Source organism: Cystoisospora suis, assembly GCF_002600585.1.
Source record: "Cystoisospora suis strain Wien I chromosome Unknown contig_1915, whole genome shotgun sequence".
NCBI classification, from domain to species: domain Eukaryota; phylum Apicomplexa; class Conoidasida; order Eucoccidiorida; family Sarcocystidae; genus Cystoisospora; species Cystoisospora suis.
Window position 1 is genome coordinate 1,043 of NW_027154715.1, and position 9,209 is coordinate 10,251.

The 9,209-nt window shown below is 42.5% G+C and overlaps 2 protein-coding genes across 2 annotated transcripts in view; one reads left to right on the forward strand and one right to left on the reverse strand.

Moving 5' to 3' along the window:
* Positions 1-7,294, reverse strand: part of CSUI_004168 (peptidase m16 inactive domain-containing protein) — a gene marked incomplete at its 3' end in the record, with an annotated part of 7,626 nt that extends 332 nt beyond the window's left edge. Inside the window, exons 1-7 of the mRNA XM_068064361.1 lie at positions 6,788-7,294; positions 6,286-6,464; positions 4,984-5,234; positions 4,168-4,336; positions 3,297-3,568; positions 1,967-2,505; positions 720-924 (exon numbers count right to left, since the gene is read on the reverse strand). Of these exons, the coding sequence (XP_067923659.1) occupies positions 720-924; positions 1,967-2,505; positions 3,297-3,568; positions 4,168-4,336; positions 4,984-5,234; positions 6,286-6,464; positions 6,788-7,220 (2,048 nt within the window). The remainder of the gene's footprint in view (positions 1-719; positions 925-1,966; positions 2,506-3,296; positions 3,569-4,167; positions 4,337-4,983; positions 5,235-6,285; positions 6,465-6,787) is intronic.
* A 226-nt stretch (positions 7,295-7,520) lies between these two features.
* On the forward strand, positions 7,521-8,760 carry CSUI_004169 (uncharacterized protein). The gene has a single exon (XM_068064362.1). The coding sequence runs from the start codon at positions 7,718-7,720 to the stop codon at positions 7,889-7,891; it is 174 nt and encodes a 57-aa protein (XP_067923660.1). The 5' UTR covers positions 7,521-7,717; the 3' UTR covers positions 7,892-8,760.
* The last annotated feature ends 449 nt before the right edge of the window (positions 8,761-9,209 follow it).

The following is a 9,209-nucleotide window of genomic DNA, read 5'->3' on the forward strand; positions in this document are numbered from 1 at the left end:
AGATAGACAGACTGAAGATAGACAGATAGATTAAAGATAGATAGAATAAAGATGAATGATGCGTATAGTCATTCTCCCCCATACAACATGCAGTAGAGACACAATTCCTGTTAGACATATTAGACCAAGAAAGAAAAAATCGACACGAAGAAGTTCTTTCCGGACAACAATACCACAGTGTACGTACACTCTTCTCATGATGACCGAATTAGGCTGACTTGCCTTTTTCTGCTCTCTCTCTCTCTCTAGAATCTCTGTCATGAGAAAGAACAAAAGGCTATTCACCCCGTGCGAGAAAATGATCTAAACACATCAGACAGCCTCTACACGAGGAAAGAAAGCCCAACCTCGAGACTGGCACTGTACAGCCTCTAGAAACACATACTGGACTGTCCCCTTCACTTGGCAACATATAGGTATAGATATATCTATACACCCCTCATTCTCAGACATATCTCTCTCTACATATATATATGGATCTATACACATCGATCTATGTATGTCTAAATCTATACAAGAAATGTTTCTGTATGCCTTTCATTCTTTTTGAAAAGAAAGACGTCTAAGAGAGAGCTCTTCGCTTAGTTACGCTGAGGAACCGAGAAACGTGTTCCTTTCTTTGTCTCTGTCTTTCTCCATCTCTATCTATCTCCCTGTCTTTCCTTCTTTCTTCATCTCTATCTATCTTTCTCTCTTTCTTTCGATCTTCTCCTTCTGACCGGTTCTTTTCGAAGGTGGTTTGTTTGGCGTTGATAGCTGCGCCGTTGCTGAATCTCCAGCAGTGAAGATCTAAGTCTGCGTCGTGATAGCCATCGGTAGATGCAAACTGTTGGACCACATCTACCTGACTAACACCGTGAAGCTTCACCGCATTCCGTAAAAGAGGCGGGACAAGAATAGCTGGATGTGCTGAGACATGAGCTTCTGAATACAGGAAAGAAAGAATAAGAAGATAAGAAAGAAATAGGAAAAAAAGAGATAAGAAAGAGATACTTGTTCTAATGGGAGTAGCTGCAGTGGTCGTCTCCAGATAATTCTCTTGTATGCAGGCAGGATCTCTTTTGAACTGAGAGACTACAAGATAGATAGATAGATAGATAGATATAGATAGATTAAAGATAGATAGATCGATAGATAGATAGAGATGCAGAATCGTCTCAAAACAAGAAGAAGAATAAGAATAAACAACTCCACACCCCCTTGATCGATCCTTCACCAACTATGAATTCATAAGTAACTAAGATGAGGAAGACGAGTAGAGGGCCTCTCACTACTACTATTACTACTGCTACAAGTGAGGGTAGATCTTTGAAGAAAAAAGAAGACGTCTGTGAATGAGGACGAAGAGCTAGAAGTCATTTCTCTATTTATCTATTTGTGATCTATGTAGCTATGTACCTCTCGCTGATGTCTCTATCGTTGATCTATCTTTCTTCCATAACACGTACATTTCTGTGCCTGTCTCTGCAATCAACCCGCCTGCGTCAAAACGGCCATCTACACCCATGTGGGACACATACACACGCATCGACCTGAATCTCGATCTATTATCAACCTACCTTACCATTTGTCTATCTATCTGTCTCCAGCTATCCATTTCTCTATCTACTTGACTATCTGTAGCTATCTATCTATCTGTAGGCAGCTATCTATCTATTGCTTTTATCTATTTATGTCTCTACAGATATCTATCTATATCTACTTATCTATATATCTGCTTAGCTACGTTTCTACTTACCTACCTATTTCTGATCTATATATCCCTCTACAGGTGAGGACTAACGACATCGGTGAAGAGCTTTGGCGAAAATGGTCTTCTTCTCTTAGGTGTCCTCCTCTCAACTATCTTCATTCTCCCCGTACTGCTGGTCGTTTTCCTGACACAACATGAAGACGCTTTTCTGCACTCTTTTCTTCTCACGTCAAAAGAGAAGAGAACGTCGTCTTGTCTTTTCTTTCATCTTACCGAATTTCTCTGGATCTAGTAAGGTATCAGGAATATGAAAGCCCTCTGGTTCGATGCTCCGATTCTCCAGCGCCTCTTTGATACATATCGACACTTCATCGATACAAAGAACGAACTCAGCTCCTGTCCCTCCTTCTCCTGCCCCTCCTATCTTCTCGTCTCCTTCTCTCTCTTCTACTGTCTTCTCTTCTTCTTTCGCGCCTGCTCTATGATTGCTCTTACTATTACTGGAAAGACCTCCTTCACTACCTTCCCGTTCATCCGTTTTCCTCTGACTGCTAAGCATCCTCGGCGGGTGGGAAGAATCACCAGTCTTGTCTAAATGAGAGGTAGGAGACGAGGATGAAAGAACAGAGGAGGAGGAGGAGGCTGGGTCAAGAGGGGGGTGAGACTGAGAGGGCATGAGGGTATTCTTTTCTTCTTCTTCTTCGTCTTTCTCACGGTCAGCTGCTTCTTCCTGGGCTTCGTCACTAGCAGGGATGAAAGGAAGAGAATTGCCGCGTGAAAAGGACCGACTTGGGCGTCTCTCATGATGAGCTCTATCATAGTAGGCGGATAGGGGTGTTTAGAGGGAAAATAAAGAGAAGGAAATAGACACACAGGGGAGAGGAGGAGACACGGATGAAGAAAGCGAAGAGATCTCTTCTCTCTTTCTTGGTGTTTGCAGAATACATCATTCAAGCGGTCTTAACTGTGTAGAGAAAGAAAAGAAAGGAGATTCTCATCCGTGTGAGTGAATCCTCTCTCTTCTTCTACGGTCAGGTGCCATCGCATTTATCAAACTCATTTCGAGGCCCCAGTCTAGGGGTGTCTATACACTCGAGAAACATGTGTCTATTCTATTAGCGCTGCCATTGCTAGATTACTACACAGCACTCCATGTATGTATGAGTATGTATACGTGAGTTGGTATGAATGAATATGTATGTCTACATCATATATATCTATATACACCCCTATAGGTACATCCATCCACATGTCTATACATTGTATCTATGTCAGAACAGCGTCGTGGTCAGAAAGAAGTAATTCGGCCTTGCAAAAAGAGATCACAGAATCTTTTTCTCAAACGTCTACACGTATACATACAGATACACATACCTCTATCCAGTCTATCTATCTCTCTACCCCCCTGTGTATATGTCTATGTCTTGAGAGAAAGAAAAGCGGACGAGAAGTGGAGACCATCTACGTCTCTAAATTACGCTCCCGCAGGCAGCTCTTCATCGCGTGAAGAGAAGACGGTTTAACCCCCTTAGAAAGAAGAGAGAAGGAAGGAGGTCAAGCAAATAGAAATGAAGGAGAGAAGACGTTCATATCTCCAACTTACGAAGAAGAACGAGGAGAAGAAGAAGAAGGAGATCCCTGAGGGATAAGCTCACTGCAGATCGAAGATGTGGCGCGTGCGGTTGTGAGAAGACTGGAGGAGGGGGAATTGGCACAAGAGAAAGACATGGAAGAAGAAGAAGAACGTAGAAACCGAAGTCCTAGATCTTCATCTGCTGGTTCATGTGTAGGGGCATAAACAAAGAGGGACGCACGTGGGTGGCTCTTCGTTCCTTTGTACGCTTGATCGGCATAATGCCTTATGTGATAGAACACCTGCAGGTGAGAAGTTGAAGAAAGGTGGAGAGGCGTTAGGATGGTTGCCGGGAGAGAAATGAAGAAGAGGAAGAAAAAGACGAAAGAGACGAAGAAAAAGAAGATGAAGATGATCAAGGAAAGAATGAAGAGAAAGAAAAAGAAGAAGAAGAGAAAGGAATGGAAACGAAAGGAGAGACAAAGACCATGTTTGATAGGGGGGGGTGACATAGCCAACCCTACTGTTAATACGACACATGTATTCATATATAGATCTTCATACAACATATGCGTATTGATCGAGGGGCGAGTCACAAAGAAGACATACTACCACATAAGAGCCAAAAGCAGCAGCTCAAGTGACCTATCTTTTCTATACTGCCGAGATAATAGTAGAAGAAGAAGCACACTACTCAGCCAGTTCTTTCTTCGCTGGCTCCCCGCATCCACAGACATTCAGGCCACCTTCCTTTCCCCCCTGGCCTAAGAGGAAGAAGAAACGAAATTGCTACTCCGACTAGACTCTTACTGCCAAGTTTCTTTCTTTCTTTCTTATCTTTCTCTTTCTTTCTTTCATTTCTCTTTCTTTCTTATCTCTTCTTTCTTTGTAAGCTTGTTACCTGCTGCGCTCGCGCTTGGATGACTTGGGATGTGACTTTTCCGGCGAGTTGCTCGTAGGCCTCGTACTCCTGTTTACGTGACGTCATAATACACCCCGTTAAGCACGTCTCCACAATCTCCTCTAAAATACTCTCTCCTGACTGACACTCCTGCTGAGACATACTATCTCTACAAAGAAAGAGATAAGAAAGAAAGAGATATGACGGAAAAAAGACTTTTAGGTGAAGGAAAGGTGAATGTGAAGGGACTCGAGAGAGTTCGGGTCATCAGTAAAAAGGAGAGAAGAAAGGAGAAAAGAAGAGAGGAGACCAAGGGGGAAGAGATGAAACGAACAGACGGAGTGAGAGAAGAGAAGCGTGCAGATTGGTGGGGTGTCTCGGTGGAAGTTGTGCTGCTTGAATAGACAGGATGGCCACGACGTGGCAAATCAGACTATCCCTATACTTAGCTTTCACACACTCACACCCCCCTATGTGAAGACCTCAAGATAGACAAGTAAATAAAGAAGAAGAAGAAGAAGTGCGTAGTAGTGAGAGTAGTCTATCAAGTATGACAGTATGATAGACATAGATAAACTCTTCTTCTTCCTCTCCGGGTTCTCCGGCAAGTTGAGAAAGCTAAACATTGTCAAGAGGAAAAGACACCGATTTTGAAGTGAATGTCCACTCTTGGTCTCTCCCTCTCCCCTCAGTTTCTGTGGCTAAGACTACACACTCCTAAGATGTTAGGGGTGAACTACCCAACAACGTAAACCGGGAAAGATAGATAGATAGATAAAGAGGTCTCGATTTTTTTCCCTTTGTGTGTGTGGTTACCTGTAGCATTTGCGTAGACTCGTGAGTATCCAGTTTAATTCAGGTTGTTCTATTCCATAGATACAAAGAGATCCGATCTGTTTCAAGACTTCGTCCACCGCCTCTCTCCATGTCTTGATACTCGCCGCAGCAATAGTTAGGGCATTCCACGCACAATTCTCTCTTGCGCTATTCGAGTAGTTCCAGGAGGCAGACAAAAGCAGAGGCTCTCGCCGACCGGTCTCTCCGTCGCTTAGTCGCGTCTGGAGAATCTGAAGGAAAGAAAGAAAGAAAGAAGTGAGAAAGAGAAGGAAATAAAGAGAGATCAAGTCAAGAGAGACAGAGGTCACAAAGGGGCAGAGTGAGTGGAGGGAAGTTAGATAGATAGATACATAGATAGATAGAGTAAAGACAGATAGATAGAGCTATTGTTGTAGTTAGTCGGAATGAGAAAAGTTGGGAGTGAAAGAGGCCATCAATCATCCTGCTATCTATCTCTATACATCTCCACGTAGAATATCTCGGTACGACATCATGACTGTGTTGTCCATGAGTAAGATACCTTATACAACTTATACATATAGTCATATATATATATATATATGTATATGTAGAACTGTATATACAGAGAGACAGTTAACAGATATAGAGCTAAATAGATGCAAACAACTAAGTTGCTATCACTGTCTAGTCGATTGCAAAAGACCGGGAAAACCCTCTGACTGCCTCTGTCACTTCGTTTACCATTCTTATGCTCTCTCTATCCGTCTATCTATCTATCTATCTCCTCTTTCCACCTTGTATTGCTGGGGGTTCTTACACTGTACTGCTTCAATGAGACTTGTATAGATAGACATGCAGTAAGTACATCAGTGAGTTCACCCCATCTATCATCTTTCTATATCTTGACTCTACATAGTCGAAGTTGAATAGAACACCATCTGATTCTACAGAGAAAGAAAGGAGTCATCTCTACATGAAGAATGCTTTCTTCCTGTCTGTCTGTATCTTCCCAATCTACCACATGTCCGACTCTTCTGTGTACATATATGGAAGGGACATCTATAATGATGAGAAGAGCAACAAGAATAGCCTATGTGTCCTCTACTTGTCTTGTTGTTCTTCTGCATCTTCTTGATCTTTCTTCACCATCTCCCTCAAATCTCTCTTATGAACATGAAAGAGCATGAGTCTCCTTCTATCTCCCTTGTTCTTCTTCTTCCTTTTCTACCTCTTTCTCTACTTTCATCTCCTGCCTGCCTAGTAGAGATATTATGAGAAGCAGAGGGAAATAGGAAGGAGTTGCTCCTGGGAGAGACGTACACTTGAGATGCACGTATCGACAAGAGTGGTGAAGAGATCCTGGGTCGTTAGCCAAGGAGTTAGCTCTTCTTTGCCAGAGATGACGACGACTAGGCCTTTGAGCAGAGGGTGTTGAAACAAGGCTTCTCGTATAGGTGGAGCATCGTAGGCATCTGGATGACTCGGAAGAACGACGCCTCCTATAGAATATTCAGAGAGATCGGCAGGAAGAGAAAAAAGAAAAGCAACATGGAGAGGCTACAAACAGCAAGACAAAAATCACCCTTCATAACGGACCTACTACAGGCTTCTTCTCACCATCTAAAGACATCCATACGTAGGAATCTATAACATGATGGAGATAGATAGATAGATTAAAGATAGATTAAAGATAGATAAGCCCACTTGTTCATGAATCCAGAGAATGTCGAGTTTATACAGTTGGAAGACGTATAGACATACATTCTACTCTGAAAGAAAGAAACAAAGGACTCATTTTTCTGGCTATAATGATGTGTCTTACCAGGTTTATGAATAGCGGCACCTGCGAGAGCCCAAGCGACAGGTGCTTCACTTCTTTCTTTTCCCCTTCCTAACAGAGAAGACGTCTTCTCCTCTGTACCATCATCTTTACGTTCTGCCTCCTCTGACTGATATCGAATGACGCCTCTTCTATTCCATGCTTCTTCAGCAGAGAGATAACGAATCGACTTCTTCTTTTCCTTCTCCGACCCCTGCGAAACAGGTAAACCTTCCTCTCCCCCTTTTTCTTCACTTTCCGTAGACTGCTGGGGAGGTTCCTTATGCTCTTGTTCTTCTTTGAGAGGACGTCCGTCCTTGTGATGGGAGCTCTCTGTCTCGTCAACTTCAGGCTCATCGCTTTCATCTCCCCACAGAGAGAGATCAGAGGGATCGTCCGGAACAGAAGAGAAGATTCTCTCAGTTAGGTCGACCATCAGATCCGCCTCTTGATCCGCAACAATGACTACGCATGCATTCGCTGGTATATACCACTTCCGCTGAAAGCGCCCTAAAAGAAAGAAAGAGATGAGAAAGAAAGCAAGAGATGAGAAAGAAAGAAAGAAAGAATGGAGGTACGCAAGAATGAAGAAAATCCGTGGAAATCTAAGCTGATCTAGGAGACTTATGGGTGAAGAGCATGTCGTTGATACAAAGGACAAGAAGGCTAGAGAGAAGAAAGCGAGAGACACGAATGAAGACATTCCCTCGAGAACAAAAGATAGACGAGAGAGAGTAGAGAGAGGGATAGATAGATAGATAGAGGTGCGAGAAGATCGACAACGTCGATTTTGTATCGATCGTCTCGCCTCCCCCTCTCCCTGGGAAAGAAAATGTGTTTTCCTCGACAAGACTCTTTGGTTCCTCCACGAAAGGAAAGAAGAAAAGTCTAGTAGCAGCAACAGCATTCTCTTCATTCTCGGGTTTCACTCCTATGCACAGGATTTCTTCTTCTTTTCTTCCCTTCCTTTCTTTTCGTCTGTCCTTTCGTCTTCTTGCCGTTTTGTTTGATTGCTTTTTCTCTTTTCAATCCTCTTTCTTTCTGGGAAAGAGAGAAGGAACCTCGATCCATTCGTCAGAACATCGTTGCGACCTTCATAGTCGATGATTCAACTACAACTGCATGCAGAAGGGAGAGGCGCTTCCTCTCTCTAATCTCTTTCTTTCTTTCTTTCGACTACCGCGGAGGATGCGCATATTCACTTTTCTTCTGTGCTTGTCTGCATGATCTTATGGTGAATAGACGATCATGCATGCAGTCGTTATGAGAAGACAGAAAAAAGTGGCGGTGTACAGACACTTGAACTTTTTACCTGTCCCAGTAGTATATACATATATCTGTGTTTGTATATGCCTGTATTCTGTGTACGTCTATCTCGCAGACCTCGATCAAAGAGTTCAAAGAGCGGATACAAAGCTATCAACATCTTCTTAAAGAGATGACGACGAGAAAGTGACGTTTTTCTCCTCATCGTCTTTCCTTGGAGAGAAACATATAGGAGGACAGTAGGAGACGCATTTGCTGGTCTCTTTACATACACCGTTCTACATGCATACATGTCTATATGTAGGTATCTTCATCGTCTTCACATATGTATATATCTAGATATATAACTGTACGGGTAAGTGTATCTGTTTCTTTCTGTAGAGATATGTAAAGAGAGAGAAGGAGAAATGTAAGTTCTTTCCCGATGAGTCGATTGATGGAGAATCGACGTTGTCGATCTTCTCACACCTCTATTGATCCCTCTCTCTCTATCAATAGTCTTTTGTATTTCATTGCTCCATCCGAGCTCTTCTCTTTCCTTGTTCTTCTTTTATAAAGAGAGAGATATCTCTCTCTCTTTCTCTGCGTCTAGATGGAGATGTGTCTTCGCATGGAGAGCATGCCGACGGATGACAATACGCTAATTACACAAATACAGTCACCTCAGGGTTTACCTACACGCATCGATATATAAAAACATACATATTCATATACATACATATTCATATACTTACATATTCATATACTTACATATTCATATACATACATATTCATATACATACATACTTGTATACCTACACACAGATTTATACATCTTCATACATATACAGACATCGTCATACCTATTGATACTGCTGCCTCTCCGGCGTATCCCGGAGAGAGATAGGACCTGACAGAGAGCATGCAGATTTTCATTCAAGAGAGACAGAAAGAAGATCCAGGAGATCCTTTCCTCCTCTATCATCCTCCCAGTTCTCTCCGAGTGTGAGAATTTCTCTTTCTTCTACAGAAGCTTCTGAAAGAGAGAAAGAGAAGGAAAGAAAGAGTGAATGATTCCCAATGAAGAATGGGGGATATGAAGAAGATACACTCCATCTGTCTGCACATGTAGGTGTGTCCCTATATCTATGTCTATATCCATATCTCTCTATATGTATGG